Genomic DNA, 17,572 nt, shown 5'->3' with positions numbered 1-17,572 from the left:
AGGTTAGGGCTGATGTGATCATCTCCAGCTCCCCACCCTCCAACCTCAGGCCCATATGTAGAAATAAACACAGGGCCAGAGTCACACCCAGGCCTATGCACACAGGGGAGCCTGGGAGAGGCTGCCAGAGCTTGCAGAGCTTAAAGACTGCTGCCCAGCATCAGGGTGGGGCTGGGCTGGGAGGAGGTAAAAGAGTGGTCCAGTGAAAGGGACCTGGCCAGAAATGAGCCTGAGCCTACTTTCTCCCTCACCTGTCCCTATCAGGAAGCTCATCTGCTTCTTCTTTTTTTTTTTTTTTTTTTTTGCTTTTAAGGGCTACACCCACAGCATATGTTAGTTCCCAGGCTAGGGGTCAAATTGGAGCTGCAGCTGCCGACCTACACCACAGCCACAGCAAGGTGGAAACTGAGCCAAGTCTGTGACCTACACCTCAGCTCCAGGCAACGCTGGATCCCCGACCCACTGAGGCAGGCCAGGGATCGAACCTATACCTCATGGACACTAGTCGGATTTCTTTCCACTGCATCACAATGGGAACTCTGAGTCTGCTTCTTTTTAAGGAGAGGGCTGAGTGGAGCCTCCCGGACAGAGAGAGAGAAGGAAGGAGAGGGGAGAAGAGTCATGTTGGCAGTGAGGGATGTGGCCAGCATGCGGGCCCCGCTTGGTCTCTGTATTCACCCCTTGTTCATTCCCATCAGCTCCAGTCCAACCCCTACTTTCCACCTACCCCAAGGATGGGCACCTTCTTCCCTGCATGACTTGGATAACCCCTGTTACCTGTCTAAAGTCCTCTCCTCCTCCCTAGCTCACTCTGCAGTTAGCCCACTCCCAATTCTGTCTTGCTGGCTGTGCCGTCTGCTTGGGGTGCTCTTCACCAAGAATCCACTGGCTTATTCCCTCACCGTCTTCAAGTCTCTGCTTGAATGTCATCTTAATGAGGTCTACTCTGATCATCCTAGTTACAACTCTATTGTTTCTCACTTTTTAACATACTCTATGTTTTACTTATCTTCTCCCAATAGAAGTTAAACTCCACACCCGCAGGAAGTGTTTTGCTTTCTTCACTGATGTGCCGAGCATAGTCTGCCATGTGGGAGGGGGTAAATACTTGCTGAATTATTGAATTCACTCCACCCCCACCATAGAAAGTGAGGTAAAGGGGTGAGAGATGGGGAGAGGGGATAATGGGCTCTCACAGCCCTTCTCCCTCATATCTGCCTATGGGATGTCTGCAGCCTCTTGGCAGCCAGCTGCACCCTGTCTGGTCACACTTCCGAGTCTCAAACACCGACCACCCCCAACCCCCCAGCCAAGAACTGACAGTGAGTTTGGGGTTGAAGAGGGTGGGCAGCTTCCAGCGCGTTGTTTACACCGGGGCTTTATAGTTTAACTAAAGACACCTGGGAAAGAGGGGCTCCGCAGGAGAAACTGAGGCTGGAGAAGGGGTTGGGGCCAGAACCCAGGCAGACTCTGGAAACTCTGTTTACCTCTCAGTAAGGGCCACCCTACCTTCAGAAGCTCTACCTGCCTGCTTAGGAAGTGCTGAGGAAAGAGGGAAGTCAATTTCTACAGCCACCACCTCCACACCCCTTCCCAATTTACCACGCCCCTAGGCGGTGAGCAAGCTGGCGGGGGGGCCGGGGGGGGCGTGGGGTGGAGAGGAGGAAGGGTGGAAAGGTGAAGGAAATGGCTTCGGGGCTTCCACTTTCTCAGCAGGACCCCCACCCTGGCCTCTGGATCGGGAAAGCTGCCCAGCTGTTTCTGATTCTTTCGTACTCGCAGCCCCGCCCGAAGGGGTCGGGGACCGAGGCATCGGGAAGCAGGGCGAGAGTAAGCTCAGGGGATCCCGTGCGGTAAAGGGCGGGGAGTCCGCAGGTGTGCCCCTCCGCTTCGGCCATGGATTCCTGGTCAACAGGCGGGAGGGTGGCGTGAGGTCGGGGGCTGTGCATAAACGTTGTGTGTACTCGAGGGGTGCGGCGGGCAGCGGATAGGAGTAACTGGAGGCAACGAGGCGTAGGTGAGAGAAGCCCCTACCTGAAATTTGCTGCCCGTGGCACCCTTGTTGGCAGCGATGGAAAGGGAGATTCTCCCGTACTCCCCGTGGCGTAGATTCTACCCATTTCACAGAAGCGCGAGAACGAAGAAAGGACACGAGGAAATGACTGCGTCCTCTGTGGCTCACTCCAGTGTCACTGTAGGTTAAATGACAGAGGAAAATGTCTGCAGCTCCCCTCACTCTGCACTCTTGGCCATCACCCACGGAGGTTGGGGTTGAGGAATGAAGGCGCTAGGACCCGGCGGCGCGGCCTCGGCAGGGACTGGGTGCTCCGAGAGCCAAAGGGCGCCACTGCGCCCGGTCGCTTCCACCTAGTGCAGGTGAGGGCGCAGCGCAGTGCAAGGGGAGCCGAGGGGCCGAGGCGGCCACCACAACTAGGGCGCCTCGGAGCGCCCAGGGCTGGTGCGGGCGGAGCCGCCCGCCCGGCCGCGTGTGTCCCAAGCCTCGGCCCCGCCCCGCGCCGTCCAATGAGAGCCCGCGGCGGGAGGGGCTGTCCGCACACTCAGTCCGTAGCCCCACTCAGCGCCGCCGACCCCCTGACACCGCATCCCAGCCCGGACAGCGCGCCCCAGACCCCGAGCTCTGCGCGCCGCCGTCGGCTTCCGGACACAGCTCCCTGCGCCCCTTTCTGGGACTTGACGCCCGCGCTCCTGCACTGTAGGTGCCCCTAGGTCTCCAGCCGCCGGCGAGCCCTATGGCGCCCCAGGGGGGTGAAGTAGTAGCGGCCTGAGTACCCTCAGCCGGTGCCCCGTCCACGCCCTTTCGGGCCGCGCGGCGGGAGTCTTCGGGGAGCTATGCTGAGGCCGGGTGGTGCGGAGAAAGCCGCGCAGCTGCCCCCTCGGCGCGCCCGCGCCCCAGTCCCCGCGCCCAGACCCACGGCCCCCGACGGCTCTCGGGCTTCCGCCCGCCTAAGTCTTGCTTGCCTTCTGTTGCTGCTGTTGCTGCTGACGCTGCCGGCCCGCGTAGACACGTCCTGGTGGTGAGTGTGGCTCTCACGGTTGGGAGGGTGAGGGTGAGGCTGGGTTGGAGAGGCCAAATACGCTCAAAGGTAATATACAGCTCCTGATACCCGATGCTCTGGAGACCAGGTTGTCGCTTTGATGGAATTAAGAGACGATCCAGGCAACACTCTCACTTAAGTCGTGAGGGGCGCGGGCAAAGGAGGGCAGGCAGGAATAGAGGGGCGCCGCTCCTTCGTCTTGGTGATGTGGGCGCTGGGTATTTGGAACAAGGTCGCCCGGTCTTCCAGGCTTCCCAGACCCCCTCTATTTTAGCGCAATCCTCTTAAGGCAAGAGTTACCTTTTGAGTTTCTCAGGATAGATTCAAGAAACCGGTCGTCCATCTGGGGCCTTCGGTGGCCATCCAAGAAGACCTTCTGATCACATAAGATTGTTCCCCCCCACCCCGCCCTGAGACGTGTTGAAAGGGGCAGCCTGGCATGGGGGGACAAGCCTCTCGCTAGTTTACCCCAACCCCATAACGCAGTAAGGCTTTGGTGAGTCAGCAGCACCCAGGGCAAGGTTTAGAAATGGTATTAAGGCAAAAACTACCCCATTAACTCCCACAATTTCAATAAACAAAGCACTTGGGTCTGCATACTTTTAGACATTTTGTCTTCAGCCTCTGTTTTAAGGTTGTCACTTGGAACCTTGATATCTCCCCCGCCCTCTCTCGTTCTTTTTCTTCCCCTATAGTCCCATCTCCCATCTTTCCCCTCCAAGAACTTATGGAGTCTCAAAGCATTAAGGGATCCTCTCCTTAGATTTCTTGCAGGGCTTAGATGCCAGACACTCCACAAGCCAGCACATGAGGCAAAAGGAATTAAAAATCCACTGGCTATCTTTTCTTTTCCAATTCCCCCCACCACCACCACTTCCACCTTCAGCTCTGGATGGCACTCATTTTTTTCTCCCAGGAGTAAGAGCTGTTCTCTCTCTTCCCCCACCTTCCGGGGGCCGGGCAGGGGGAGAGTTGGACTGAGAACTGACTGTCTTCTCATCTTTCCTCTTCACCCCACTAATCAAACTGGCCTCTTGGACTGGGCTATTGCCCCTCTCTGCCCATTCAGTGCCCCCCTTCCTTTCCTTACTCTGCCCCTCCCCCAATCCTCCGCCACCTCCACAAAGTGCTGTCTCTTCTCTCCTTGCACCCTGTGGCTTCTCTCCTCTGGACTTGGAATCTTGGCTGGAAGGGTGAGGGGTAGCTAGCTGGCTGAGGGGCCAGTGAGCTTGGGCTGCAGATTCCTATCATTTCAAGATGCGTCTTTCTCCATCTTCATTACCCCCACCCCACCCTCCGTTTTCCTGTTTGAGAAAATCTTTTTTATCTCCGCAGTGTTAGGGAAGGCGGGGGTGGGGGGGGTGGGGGGGTGTTCCTGCATGGGGGAGCAGGGAGGCCCATATCTTACATCTGGCTTGAGACATTCCTTTAGAAAAAGAAAAGAAGGGGATGAGGAGAAAAGAAAAGGATTTCAAAGTTCAGAGTGAGATCAAAGCCACCCTTTACCTTCATGGGCTCAGTCTGGCTGGGGACTTGTGTCTTCAGTGCCCCAGTAGAGAAAGGATGAAGTAACCACTGGGCATCTTTATCCATCCCAGATGACAAGTTGATTTTAGGGACTCTTGATTGCTTCTTACCAAGTTGGGAGGCAGTCTTGGTCCGCTTGATGTTTAGGTGAGGAAGTGACACTCTAGTAATTTCAGCATCCTGGTAGTGGTTCCTGAAGACTCAACTGGGGTTCTTCCTAGTCCCCATTTTGTCCCCTTGGCTACTTCCTCTCCCTTTTCCTTTCTCCCTCTACTACTCTCCCCCCATGTGGTTCATATTAAAGATTTTGGAAAAACTCCTGGGTGGAAGAGCTAGCTAAGGAGGGAGGCAGGCGGGTGATATAGAGGGATTTAGCAGTCCCTGTGAAAAGGAGGAAGGCAGCAACAGAACCAGGATGGGCAGTGAGTGCAGAGGTCATTTCAGTCTCCTTGCCTCACACAGGTCATAGCTGCAGGCCCCAGATGCCTGTCTCAGTGGCCAGCACTTCTGGGATAAAGTGCTGCTTTCTAAAGGCAAGTCAGGTCCCCAGAGTGATTATCTCTCTACTTTAGGGGAAAAAAAAACAAAAAACCAAAAACCGTCAAGTCTGATATTCTGTACAACCGCCTGAAGAGATGCCTATGTGTATCCATGTCCAGCTCTGGAGCAGAAGGCAACCACTATCACCAGTTTACAGTCTGATCTTCCTCACAGCCCTTCCCTTTACTCTCCAACCACTCCTTTCTTCTCCTGATTTTTAACTGGAGGAAATGGATGGTCTCCTTAATCTACGAAAAAGAGAACAAGAAATAGGGGTCTCCTGGCATGTGCCTACCTATACCATTTAGTATTTTTTAGGGGACTGGGTGTAGGGCATCACAAGAGCAGGACTGTGTTCGTGGTTTCACAGAAAGAGGAACAAAGTGGTACCATGATGTTAACATTAGTTATCGACTACAGCTGCCATTTAATGAGCCCTTACTAAGGTCCAGACACTATGGCTAAGCACCTATAAGCATCATCTTCTTCAACCAACATGATACTCTATTGGGGCAGATACTATTATTATCCCCATTTCACACATGAAGGTGAAGGATAGGAAGGGAGTAGTAAGAAACTCAAACCAATTTTGGAGCCAGGCTGGTCTACTCCTATGCCTCTCTTACCCTTGGAATTGAAAACAAACTTGGACTTTGTTCACCCAGTTCTCTTCTGACTAGCCCTGATGGACAGAGCTGGATATTATTAATCTCCATGAACCTCAGTTTCTTCACCTGTAAAATGGCAATCTCTCCCTCTCATAGGATTTTTGGGTACAAAAAATGTTTTGTGAATTGTAAAGTACCATATAAATGATATTGCATTATGATATTCAGGAAGGGTAATGGTTTTATCCCTGTGTTCAAAGCCCTGCATAGACTGAGCTAAACCACACACATACACTATGGACTGTGAGAGAAAGAGAGTAAATAAAAAGAGGATCCCTGACCTCGTTAAAAAACACAAACCTAAAACATCTGCAAATAGGCTGCCAAGATCAATAAGGAGTAAAGCTATAATTGAAATGAAGTTTATACCTAAGTAGGGGGAGAAAGGAGTTGGGGATAAATCAGAGCAGTTAGGTATTTATTCAACAAATAGTTATTAAGTACCTGCTTTGTGCCAGACAGTGTTCCAGGTACTGGGGACACTGAAGTGAACAAAACAGGCAAAAATTCCTGCCTTCCTGGAGTAGTAGTAGTCCTAATCCTCTGGAGATGTTAGAGAAATGCTGGTTCAGTAGGCCTGGAATGGGGCCTGAGGCTCTGCATTTCTAACAGATTCCCAGGAGATGCTACATGGCTCTTCTGGGGACCACACTTTGAGTAGCAGGGGGTAGAGTATGGTACAAGTCACTTTGTCAAAGGAAAGTATGTGAATTGGTCAAAAGCAGGTGAGGAGAGCATTCTGGAGCAGGAAGCTGGGAGTAAGTAAAAATTCTGGAAGGGAAACAGCTAGAGAGTAAGGGGCATCTCACCCTTCTACCAGCCCATCAGCCAGAGATGCCTTAAATCTATCTGTGCCCCTAAGAGCTGAGCTCATTGCTTGGCACACGGTAGGCATTTTGCAGGCATGTGCTGAATGGATTGGGCCTTAGGCTGTTTTACTGGAGGCCCCCAAATTGACTACAAGTGGCTGACCACTGGTCAGGAGGCAAGTGCCCTGCTCTGCAGAATCCTGAAGCAGCTCCTTCAAGGGGTAAGGACAGAAGGAGAGAAAATTATACTCTGGTCTTAGATGCTGAACAGATGTTCCCACGCCCAGTGAGGATGTAAGAAGAAGGACTAATGTGGGCTGCAGCAGAATGGAGTTAAGTCAGACCACAGGAAGGACTTTTTACCAGAGCTTGGCCTGCCCCACTCCAGACTGTCTCATGAGGGCTGGATTACTGGTCTCCCATTCCCATCCAACCCCCCTCTTCCCAAGCCCCAGTTAAAAAAAACAAACACCCATTGCCTAGAGCAGTACTCCAGACTGAACTGGGGAAGCAGAATGGTGGTGAGACAGGGACAGGCTCCAACTCCAACGGTCTTGATTCTCCAAACAAAGCACCGCGGCAGTGGGTGTAACCCCCGGCTGTGCGTCAGGCAGCCCTTTCCGGCCAGGCCCAGCCCGGGGTGTTTATTTTGTTTGTTCCTGGAAGCTGTTGCCCTGATGGACAGTGCTGGGGACTGATTCCATGGGATTTGTTAGTGGTGGACCAGCCCTCTCACCCCTCCCCCGGGACAGATGGGCCCCATCAGCCCTGCTGAGTTCCAGAAGAGGCAAGCATCAGCCCTCCTTGTGTTTGTTTGAGTTGGTGTCACCACTGGGGATCCAGTCTGTGGGTGAGGGCCGGGTGTGCAAAGGCAGAGGGTGGGGAGTGTTGCAGAGGACATAGAGCCCAGGGCAGTCCAGCTTTTCCCTTCTCGCCACTGGCTGCCCTCCCTCCTCCTTATTCACTTATAGGCCCTTTGGGGGCCCTTCCTAAACCACAGGCTCATCCACAGCCCAAACCAAATCTTTTCTGTCTGTAGTAGCAGCTACCCTCTGTAGCCCCAACCTGTTGAAAAAAGGGGAGGGAAGGCATCCTTTGATGTGTTAAGACAGGAGAATAGAGAATTCCCAGCAAATCAATGCAGGTGCTGGGTGTTTGAGAAATAGAAAGGGAATGAGAAGTGGGTGTGAGAGTCACATCGCAAACGGTGACCTTATGGGGAGAAAAGGTGATGATGAACTCCTGCCTTCTCTCTGAAAGGTTCTTCCTGAAGCTTGTAGTGGAGTCCAGGGCTAAAAGTGTGTGAATAAAGAAAAAGTACTGCCCTGAGAAAATTGAGAATGACTCTAGCAACCACCTGTCTTTTAGTAGCCCACCCTAATGATCTGCTAATAACTGTTCACACTGGGCAGACTGGGGACTGGAATATAGGGAGTGTCACCCTTTTGCTTGATCTTGGCCTTTGGCTTCCCACTGGAAACAGCCCTCTGCCTGTGCAGGTCCATCCAGGACACTGTGCCCTGTGAGTTGGGCAGGATGATTTTGAATGACTCATTCAAAAGTCCATAGGGCCTGGAAGTAGAGTATGGGAAAGAGAGTTAGGGAGGGGTCTTCTTCCCCAGACCTCAGGATTGGGAATGAGGACTTTTTGTTACATAGGTCTAATTAGAGCTGTAAACATTACTCAAAACTGCCCACTCTATCTCTTCCCACTGGCCCCTCCCTGTCTCCATCTTTCTTCCCCAAACTATGTCTTTATGGACCAGCCATGCAGGACGTGTCTCTTAGATGTGGGTGTAACAATGTTGTCTCAGACTCTCATTTTGTTAGTTTATTTTTCCATGAGGCTCTTAATGTTTATTAAATAAACAGGCAATGGGTTTGTGTGACATGCCCACAGCTTCTGTGTATGTGACACATGCCTGGCCTGTGTTCTGGGAGTATGTGTCACTTTGGCCCTTGGCTGGGTAACTGGTAATGGTGGGAGACCACTCAAATACTCTCTCTGCAACTACTTAACTATTTCTCCAGAGCTTGTGGGGATCAGTTCTCCCCACTGCCCTTGGGGAATATGGGCTGGGGGGAGGGAAAGGAACCTCTCCAAGGTCTGAATGCCAAACCTTTCCCCTCCTTATTCCCCTAATGCAGAAAAAAGCCGGATGCTCTGACAGGGCCATCTCCACCTTGCAGGTACATCGGGGCACTGGGGGCTCGAGTGATCTGTGACAATATTCCTGGTCTGGTGAGCCGGCAGCGGCAACTGTGCCAGCGTTACCCAGACATCATGCGCTCGGTGGGCGAGGGTGCCCGAGAGTGGATCCGAGAGTGTCAGCACCAGTTCCGCCACCATCGCTGGAACTGCACCACCCTGGACCGGGACCACACTGTCTTTGGCCGTGTCATGCTCAGAAGTAGGGGCCTCTTCCACCCTGCCCCAGCTCCTTCCCTTTCTATGCTTGGGGTGGTGGGTGGGTAGGGCAGGCATGAGCCCCTCTCTCCTCTCCTACACACTACTTCAAAATCAGAGAAAGGATTAGGGGCAGAGCCCAGGATACAGTTGGGAACAGATCCTCAGTACCTTAGCTATATAGGCAGTGACCCCTCTAAATCCCCGTGTTCAGGGATGACTGGTCAAAGGAACAACATTCCTTGTACCTCCTTCTCTCTTCCTCCCCAACCCCTAGCCTTCAGGTTTCCATATACTGTAAGGCTGAGGACTGGAAATGGTTGTTCTGTTCTTACCAACACCATCACTACCCTCACTCAACCCTCCCAACACTATAGTAATGGGAGCAAGGGATAAACAGAAAGGTGATATGTAAATATTTGGAGAGTGAGTGGCTTGGACCCAGCTCAGCAAAAGAGCTAAGCAGAGCTAAACAGTAAACTAGGAGAAGGGGAATGAGATGAGAATCTGGAGGTGGCAGAGAGACAAGAGCGATGATTCAATTCTCAAGAGCAGGGAGGGAAGAAAGCAGGCTGGGGAAAGTAGCATGTCTCTCCAAATAGGATGACCCCTGGGCTGGGGTCTCCATTGTAGGGGAACTGTCCAGCAGAGTGGGCCTGAAAAGGCCTGGAATGTGGACTGAGGCAGTCTTTACTAAGCTGGGGTTGGCACTCTGTAGGGGGGAATGATTCACTGTGAAGCTTTTCCATGGCTGGACCCAAGGAGTTTGGAAGGAAGCAGGAGTACAGGTCAGCCCAAGAGGTCAGATATACAAAGAAGCAGACAGAGAGTTGTGAGGGCTGAGGGGAACAGGCTAGCTACTCTGGGGAATGCTCTGAGAAGGGAAGAGTACATTGAATAAGGGAGGTACAGGGGTTGACCTGGGAAAGAAACAGAGAAGAGGTTTCAGAGTTGGAAGTTATGTGGGCTGAGGAAGGGGACAGACGTGGGCCTCGTTCCTGAAACACATTTCTACCTTTTTCTCTAGGTAGCCGGGAAGCAGCATTTGTATACGCCATCTCATCAGCAGGGGTGGTCCATGCTATCACTCGTGCCTGTAGCCAGGGTGAACTGAGTGTGTGCAGCTGTGATCCTTATACCCGTGGTCGACACCATGACCAACGTGGGGACTTTGACTGGGGTGGCTGCAGTGACAATATCCACTATGGAGTTCGCTTTGCCAAGGCTTTTGTGGATGCCAAGGAGAAGAGGCTTAAGGATGCCAGAGCTCTCATGAACTTACATAACAACCGCTGTGGTCGCACGGTCAGTACTCATGTTTGCATATGTACACTCATATTTTCTGGGGGTGACCTGTAGGTATGACCATGGACTGAATGTGAAGGTGGAAGCGCTGAAGGCTTGTGGGTCACCTCCAAAAGCCCCAATCCCTGGAACAGCAGCAGTAAACACAAGGGATCTTCAGAATGGCTAGGTTCAATCTGGTGCCTGAAGAGTCTTCACATAGGTGGGAAGTAGGGAAAGGTGGAGAAAAGACGAGAAATTTTTTAAGAAAGAAAAGAACTGTATCCATAAAGACTGAGGAGGATAAGAGCTTGCTCTGGTCAGTTCATTGGCCTTTGAGCACCTCCTACATGCCCAGTACTGTGCTGGAAAATGACATGCAATAAAATTGGAAGGCATGGTAACGTGAACTCCAAAACACATGAAAACTAGAGGATGTTCCAGTATACGGTAATTGTGAACAGAATCCTAATTCTTTTTCTTTTAGGGCTGCACCCGAGGCAGTGGAGGTTCCCAGGCTAGGGGTTGAATCAGAGCTGTAGCCGCTGGCCCACGCCACAGCCACACCAGATCTGAGCTGCATCTGAGTCCTACACCACAGCTTAAGGCAATGCTGGATCCTTAACCCATTGAGCCAGGCCAGGGATACTAGTCAGATTTGTTTCCACTGAGCCACAACAGGAACTTCCAAGAATCCTAATGCTTTAAAGTTCAAATGGGCTATCATGAAAGGAAAGCACTGTTGGTCCAGGAAGGTTTCCTAGAAGAAGAGGTTCATGAATTCGATCAGGAAGAATGGGTGGGATCTGACTGGGGAGAGCACAAACAATGGTTCCACCAGCCAATGGTTCAACTAGGCCAGGACTAGCCGACCTCAGGGCATTCATGCTTTTAGTCTTAGAGATGACTACACAGTACCCTGACTGGCTGCCTCTCCATCACCTGCCTTCCCACCTCCCAGGCTGTGCGGCGCTTTCTGAAGCTGGAGTGTAAGTGCCATGGCGTGAGTGGCTCCTGTACTCTGCGCACCTGCTGGCGTGCGCTCTCAGACTTCCGCCGCACAGGTGATTACCTGCGGCGGCGCTATGATGGGGCTGTGCAGGTGACAGCTACCCAAGATGGTGCCAACTTCACAGCAGCCCGCCAAGGCTATCGCCGTGCCACCCGGACTGACCTTGTCTACTTTGACAACTCCCCAGACTACTGTGTCTTGGACAAGGCTGCAGGTGAGTAAGGAAACAGGTTGGACATGGAGCCCCAGTTCTTAGTGCAGGCACCCCTGGTTAATCACAGTCTGTTCAGCCTCAGAAGTTAGGGGAGGAGGTGCTGCTGGAGGAGTCAGAGGAGTCAGAAAATGTTGAAATAAGAGTGTTGATTTATGCCTCAGTCTGCCAGGCCCAAATGTGCCCGAACAGAGAGGAGAGGACACTGAGCTCCTTGAGGCCTGAGGTTATTTATCACTCCTTCATATCCTGAGCATCTGGGATACAGTGGGTGCTATTCAGTGAATGTTGAAATAAATCACTCATTTTCAGTACCAAGCAGTGTATGGGCTATACAGAATCATAAGGCGCAGGTTAAGTTCTGGCTCTTTACAATCTAGCTAAAGAAATGAGATATAACAGGGAGTTCCCATCGTGGCGCAGCTGAAACGAATCCAACTTGGAACCATGAGGTTGCGGGTTCAATCCCTGGCCTCACTCAGTGACTTAAGGATCCGGCCTTGCCATGAGCTGTGGTGTAGGTCGCAGACTCAGCTCTGCAATGACTGTAGCTCCGATTAGACCCCTAGTCTGGGAACTTCCATATGCTGAGATTGCGGCCCTAAAAAGACAAAAAAAAAAAAAAAAAAAAAAAGGAAAAAAAAACAAAGAAAGAAATGAGATAAAACAGGCAGACAAACGCAACTGAAAAAGAGGGCAGTTAAGGAAAGTTTATTTGAAAGTGTGGAATTTAAGCTGTTTCTTGAAGTGTGGGGATTATCTGGGTAGCCAGAGAGAAGAATAGGTGAATACTGTCTACACACAAGGAGAATGGTAGGTGGGAAAGCACATGATCTGTTCCAGGAACAGAGAGCAGATTAATCTGACTTAAGTGGAGGTTTGAGGTAAGGGAGATTAAAAGTAGAAAGATAGAGAATAGACCATGAATGACCTTGAAAGGATTTATCCATTGTACTGCTACTGAAGATTCTAAAATGGAGTTGAGGAAGCAAGGAAAGAGGTAATAATTCCTCTATAGGCTCTTCTCTATAGACTCAGCAGTCAGGACTTGGGTAAGGCGAAGCCAAAAACCTTAGCTAGCTTCCCTACTATTTGTTTTCACCTAATGCATTTGTTCCTGGAGAGGCAATTAGCTCAGAGCAAAACTAAGCACAGAAACAGGATGAGGCACTACCCAAGTAACAGAGAAAGTAGTTTGTGTACTTTGAAGAGTGCTAGGAGAAAAAAGGTTGAAAAGCACCTGTGATTTCCTGCCACTAAGTTTTTTTCTCCCCATGTGGTATAATTCAGAGGGCCACTCTCTAAGTGCCTAGATATCATTCCACAACATCCAAGGTGTAAGCCTATGCTATCATCCTAAAATGCACCTTTGGGGAAAGATCTTTGGAATTAGAAGGGAGGATGAGTCGTATGTTTGTTGGTTTTTCTTAGAAGCATAAAATTCGATCTCATAAAACCCAAAGTGGAGCCTGGAATTCAAAGGGTACAAGTCATCCCAGAAGGGAGTCTGGAGCCTGGAATTCCCTCCACAGCAGTACTGCCCCAGTGAACTTTCTGTGATGGTAGAAATGTTCTACATCTGTGCTCTCCAGTACAGCAGCCACTCAGTCACACGTGACTGTGGAGCACCTGAACACTGACACCTATGCCTTATTGAGGAACTACCTATTAAAATTTATTTAATTTTAATTAACTTAAATCTGAATGACCACATTTAACTAGTGGCTACTACATTGGACAGCTCAGCTCCACAGTGTAGAAGAGGCTTCCGGTGCATAAGAGAATGACTAAGACCCAGCCCTTGGAGGTAGAAGGATAACATATATAGGAGACCTGGTCAGCCCAGGCTCTAGAGCAGTAGGCTCCTAACATTTTGGCTTATATACCCCTATCATTTAAAAAAAATTAAGCATGGTACCTCCAACATATGTATATTTACTTGTGAATTATATCTATGTTCCACTGTACTAATATGTACATTACAAAACATAAATACAAAGCATAAATATTTTATTTTTTTGCTTTTTAAGGCCACACCTGCAGCACATGGAGGTTCCCAGGCTAGGGGTCGAATCGGAGCTATAGCTGCCAGCCTACACCACAGCCACAGCAATGCAGGATCTGAGCCACATCTGCGACCTACACCACAGCTCACGGCAACGCCAGATCCTTAACTCACTGAGTAAGATCCTGGGATCAAACCCGAAACCTCATAGTTCCTAGTCGGATTAGTTTCCACTGCGCCACTCCACTTCAAATTGATGAGAAAAAAAACAAATATAGAAGTACTAGCATTTTCTGTCCATACCAGTGGAATTTGGAGACTACTGCTATAGAAATCAGTTAATTTAGTCCCTTTCTTGAACCCCAGGCTAATGACTTTCCCATCTCTGGGAAAGGGTTGAAGTATTTACTAGCATCCATCCTATCCAAAATTCTAGTGGCATTGGTGGTATAGTGTTGCGCATAGCTACTTTCCAAAATTCTATGATTTTGTGATCCTTTGCAAAAATCATTCAGAATGAGGTTGAGAGCATTCTCTGTATAGGAAGATAACATCATCCCTACCCTTAAAGATTCCAACTGTAAGGGATAAGGCAAAGGATATTTTTTAGGAATTCCTTAGCATTACTGGCAGGAAACATATCCCTAATCAGTTCACCTCCTCAGCTGAACAGAGATTATAGATATAACCATCTACTGAGTTAGGTGCTATTACCATGTCTCTTCATATGAGAAAACTAAATCCATGAGAGATTAACTGACTTGCTGGATCAAAGGGGGATAACTAAGACCCAGCTAAGTAAAACTGACAACCGGACATCAGGCCCATCCTTTTAATGACCATGCTAGATTACTTTACTGCATAGCACAACTTTATAAACTAAGGTCCAAGATACTAACACATGGTAGCTGGACTGGAGTTTTAACAAGACTTTTTAGAAAAGGTAAATTATAGGAGTTCCTGTCGTGGCTCGGTGGTTAATGAATCCTACTAGGAACCATGAGGTTGTGGGTTCGATCCCTGGCCTTGCTCAGTGGGTTAAGGATCCGGCGTTGCTGTGAGCTGTGGTGTAGGTTACAGACATGGCTCGGATCCTGCGTTGCTATGGCTCTGGCTTAGGCCAGCAGCTACAGCTCTGATTCGACCCCTAGCCTGGGAACCTCCACATGCTATGGGAGCAGCCCAAGAAATGGCAAAAAGACAAAAAAAAAAAAAAAAAAAAAAAAAGAAAAAGAAAAGGTAAATTACAGGCTAAGTTTTTTTTTTTTTTTCCCACTTTTTATTATGGACATTTTCAAACATAAATAGAGAGCCCTCACCCAGCTTTAACAATTATGGCATTTTAAAGCTAAGTTTTGCTGGAGATATGGAGATGGGTATTGGCAGAGAGGGCATTGCAGGAAAAGTCAATGGTCTTTGGGGACCCTTGATGGTGGGAAGAAACAAGCCTGGTGCAGAGGGCAGTGAGGCAATGATCATTTTGGCTAGTGGGTATATTTTCAGGAAAAGGGATTCTTTATGGTTTCCTCAGGAGGATGTGGGTAAGGGAACCCAGAGCAGCTGAAGTAAGAGGTAACTTGGTTCTCTCTCTCTCTTCCCCACCTCAGGTTCCCTAGGCACTGCAGGCCGTGTCTGCAGCAAGACATCCAAAGGGACAGACGGTTGTGAAATCATGTGTTGTGGCCGAGGGTATGACACAACTCGAGTTACCCGTGTCACCCAGTGTGAGTGCAAATTCCACTGGTGCTGTGCTGTGCGGTGCAAGGAGTGCAGAAACACTGTGGACGTCCATACTTGCAAAGCCCCTAAGAAGGCAGAGTGGCTGGATCAGACCTGAACGTATAAATACCTCACTCATCCCTATACTTCAAACCTCCTGACTCAAAAGCACAAGATCTTCGCATGCACACCTTACTCCACCTTCAACCTCGGGCTGCTACAGCTTTTATTTAAGGACTTTGAGAGTACTCCAGAGGGACTCCGGTGTCCTAGCTGGTTCCTTGGCCCTGGGAAGAAGTTGACAGGGGATGTAAAAGACCGAGCAGCTCCCCGACTCCCCACTCTGGAGGTTAGCAGGGAGAGTGGAAGAAGTAGGGATCTTCAGAGTGATTGAGTTGCACTAAAGCACATGGTCAAGGCTTATTTTTTCTTTCCCTTGCACTGGCTTCCTGACACTTCTTTTTTGTGCAAGAGAAAGGGTACCTGGAGAAAACTTTTTTTTCCTACCTGGCTAAGGGTAGATGGGACAGAGATGAAACCACTATCTCTTCCCTGGGTCAGTCTGAGCTAACTGCCTGGGACCCCAAAAGAAACTCTTAGGCTGCAACATTCTTCCCATATTAAGAGCCTGGGATTGCTAGGTAAGAGTTAGCGATAGTGGACAAGGTTCCAGTCACATGCTCATTCATATGTTTATAAACTGCTGTGTTTTGTAGGAGAAAAAAATTATATAACTATACAAATATACATTTTCTCCCAATCTCTCCTTTTCAATCTACATCAGCCAGCACTGCCTCTTTTGCTCACTTGCTGCCTGTTCAGAGTGAGTGGCATGAAGTGTCATGCTATACCTAACAGATCTTTAGAATATTCTTGAATACTCCTAAGAAAGAGTAACTTAGTAGGTCTTTTCTACTTTTAAAACTCTCCATGCATTATTCTGGTGGTCAGACAGGTTTGGGAAACACTAAGTAAAAGATATGTAACTCATAGAGGGTGGGAGAGGGTAATAAGCCTGATTTCAAGGGCCCATATGAGGCATCAGTGTATACTAGGCAGGTAGAAATCTCTGGCTTTGGCAATTTTAGGAGAGGATGCTAGCCTTTGAATCTGGGAGAAGAAGCCAGTGCTTTCAAAGGGAAGGAGAAAGAGGGCTTGAGGCCAAAGTGGTAAACAGCTTAGAAAGCAGCCTTTCCTCATTTATTCAACAGTCTTTATTTAGTGACTCTCCAAGTCCTGGTGATTATTATCCTTCACTCCATGTTTGGCTTAAATAGGGTAGTTCTGCTTTGCTACTGCCCATTGCCTAACTCAGCTTGCAGTAGTAGAGTCTGCAGAGATAGCAGGCTTAATAAGCTAGAGGAAGGTCACAGAGTCCCCAAAACCATCATGCTCTATTTCGATGTGACTAGACAGTGGTTATTTCTTGCCTATTGATATTTTAAAGGAGGAGAATGGTATAGATCTTTGCAGCTAGACCTGGGTTGAAATCTCAGCTGTGATAGTTACTGTTCTTGATATTTTGAGGAAGTTACCCAAAATCTCTGGGCCTCTATCTTCTAATCTCTAAAAGGAGGATATGAACATATCTAAGATACAGAGTTTTAATTATGCCCAAACTCTAGCCAGTAGACCCTCTTACCAAAGGTCCAACTGGTCTAGCCCATCCTGACTTCTCTCAGAATCTCCAACTCAGGTAAGGTATTGACAGCAGGCTGTAGATTAAAAAGCCTACATAAGGAATTTTGAATACAGCACACACACACCCCCACCCGCCTTTCCTGAGTTCCTCTCCAGCACCCCTTGGGGGTCCTCATGTGTTTGTGGAGCGGCTTTACTCTGCAAAGGCAGCAAAAGGATGGTGGAGCCATAGCTCTGGGCCATAGGGGCAGATTTATTTGGATGATAGGACTAATATTTGTGTAACCTGCTGAGACCTATGTGGGAGAGTTTAGGGTGGTTTTTCTTTTGGTGAGGGGGTTTGCTCTGGTTTCACATCCATTAACACAAAACATGAGCTAGTCAGGGCCCTTGTGGTCTGCGGTGAGGGGATTCCTGTGGAGAAATGGGACTGAGTGAGTCAGGCCAGGGGAATGTCTTCCTTGCAAAGTGGAGTCAACTAGATAACTGATGAGCCAATGGTGGGATTAGGGAGGGGGAAATTGGAGGGGAAAAGAAGAGTTTCTCACATCTTGAGCTGGGATTAAGAGAAGGAAAGCTCTAGGGTAGTGGGAAGGCAAGGGGGTTATAGTCAGTCTGAACTTAAGAACAGAGTTGAATGAATTACAAAAGGGTGCTGTCCTGTATGCTGGGCCACTGGGAAGAGCCACAGGT

General features: G+C 49.4%; 2 protein-coding genes across 14 annotated transcripts in view; one reads left to right on the top strand and one right to left on the bottom strand.

Moving 5' to 3' along the window:
• The window catches only part of ST7L (suppression of tumorigenicity 7 like), a 183,412-nt gene that overhangs the window by 81,351 nt on the left and 84,489 nt on the right, over window positions 1-17,572 (bottom strand). For 2 of the 12 annotated variants that reach the window (XM_013988153.2, XM_021090747.1), the window contains exon 15: window positions 2,035-2,192. The exons of the other annotated variants lie outside the window; for them this stretch is intronic. In XM_013988153.2, coding sequence (XP_013843607.1) covers window positions 2,190-2,192 — 3 coding nt within the window. In that variant the 3' untranslated portion in view covers window positions 2,035-2,189. The remainder of the gene's footprint in view (window positions 1-2,034; window positions 2,193-17,572) is intronic. 12 annotated transcript variants of the gene reach the window in all.
• Window positions 328-17,530, top strand: WNT2B (Wnt family member 2B). 2 transcript variants are annotated; one of them, XM_003125849.5, is made up of 5 exons: window positions 328-3,035; window positions 8,791-9,011; window positions 10,035-10,312; window positions 11,253-11,517; window positions 15,127-17,530. In XM_003125849.5, the coding sequence occupies exons 1-5, from the start codon at window positions 2,851-2,853 to the stop codon at window positions 15,354-15,356; spliced, it is 1,179 nt and encodes a 392-aa protein (XP_003125897.1). In that variant the 5' UTR covers window positions 328-2,850; the 3' UTR covers window positions 15,357-17,530. The 2 variants fall into 2 exon arrangements, with proteins under 2 accessions (XP_003125897.1, XP_013843612.1); XM_013988158.2 differs by having other exon boundaries at window positions 2,919-3,035; window positions 8,749-9,011.

The sequence above is a fragment of the Sus scrofa genome, chromosome 4 (genome assembly GCF_000003025.6).
Source record: "Sus scrofa isolate TJ Tabasco breed Duroc chromosome 4, Sscrofa11.1, whole genome shotgun sequence".
NCBI lineage: Eukaryota > Metazoa > Chordata > Mammalia > Artiodactyla > Suidae > Sus > Sus scrofa.
This window is presented reverse-complemented; position numbering and strand designations above follow the sequence as displayed.